The sequence below is a fragment of the Nicotiana attenuata genome, unplaced genomic scaffold, assembly GCF_001879085.1.
Source record: "Nicotiana attenuata strain UT unplaced genomic scaffold, NIATTr2, whole genome shotgun sequence".
NCBI classification, from domain to species: Eukaryota; Viridiplantae; Streptophyta; class Magnoliopsida; order Solanales; family Solanaceae; genus Nicotiana; species Nicotiana attenuata.
Window position 1 is genome coordinate 5,001 of NW_017678689.1, and position 1,236 is coordinate 6,236.

At 44.5% G+C, this 1,236-nt stretch overlaps 1 protein-coding gene across 1 annotated transcript in view; it reads right to left on the bottom strand.

Annotated features, from left to right (window-relative positions):
• The window catches only part of LOC109221656 (cytochrome b6-like), a 2,909-nt gene extending 2,500 nt beyond the window's left edge, over positions 1–409 (bottom strand). The window contains exon 1 of the mRNA XM_019386122.1: positions 366–409. Coding sequence (XP_019241667.1) covers positions 366–409 — 44 coding nt within the window. The remainder of the gene's footprint in view (positions 1–365) is intronic.
• Positions 410–1,236: the final 827 nt, after the last annotated feature.

Genomic DNA, 1,236 nt, shown 5'->3' on the forward strand with positions numbered 1-1,236 from the left:
CTATTAACCAGAACCTCGCAAGTAGCTAACCATGAAGCCCAAATCGTAAGCGGTGGGACTCTCCCACTTAGCTTGAAGCCATTATTACAAAACTCTGGAGTTCACCATTATTCTTAATCTCTTATTGGCATAATCCTTGCGCAATCATCCGTCGCAAATTCTCGGAATTCTCATGTAAATCCCCATCTTTCATATTCTGAATCATCATCCACCTTCACACCGACAATCGCTGGCATTCTCGGTATCTTACCATAGAAACTCAATTTGATACTCTAAATCATTAACACCATTCACACAACAATTCCATTTGTTGCATATCCAGTAGAACTCTCCGCAAAAGCCTCGCCAACCACGCGACTGCTAACCTGCTCACCGGAATACCCCACCTGTCGAAATCACTCCCCGGCATCTTCCAACGTTGCTGCGTAGGGTACCATCACTACGACATCAATAACCCATCCTGAGTCTGAGCTCACTCTCCAGCTGCACGAGTCCATTCACCCCTCGTGGACATCCATTAATTGTGCGACAACATCCCTTCGCTTCAAAGTCATGTTACGTCTTTCTTCACTTCATGCAGCTCCTTTCCGCCATATCCAATCTCCTGCTGTATAACAACACCATGCTTCGAATTAATCTACCGACTTCCATTGCCTGTCGCTAAAATCCCAGATCCTTCCAAACTATCCTTAGGTGCGTAGTCATCCTACTACTAGGCCCTATACAGCCCCGCCACTCTCCCACTTTGGGCAAACTCACTCCTTTAACCAACTGTTCGGCCTGCGCTCCCTAAGCCTGGCCTTTTAGAAGTTTTAAAACTCTGCCTGACACTTCCCATATGTCCTCCTCATCTTTTGTTGCTCAGTCGTTGTCTTAATAAAATTTATCTTCATAGCACCTGAATCCACAAATCGCTACTAACTAAAACCCCATCTGAAGGGCATCTTTATCGAACCGTCAACATTTGAAACACTGATTAAATCCTAATCCACCGCATCCCGCGATATATGACGGTTGCATCTTCAATAATATTTCACAATATCCCGCCATAAGGCGAATTGTAGCAGATAATAACATCAACAAACTTAATACGTCCAATTAGGACAACAGCACCCCAATAAAGAAGAGAACTCCTTCACGCTTGCAATTACCACATTTCATTACTTCCACTAGTTCACGTCTGACCATCCTTAGCTCGATTGGCTTTCCCCTTGCCGGGAATAAAATACTGACTCC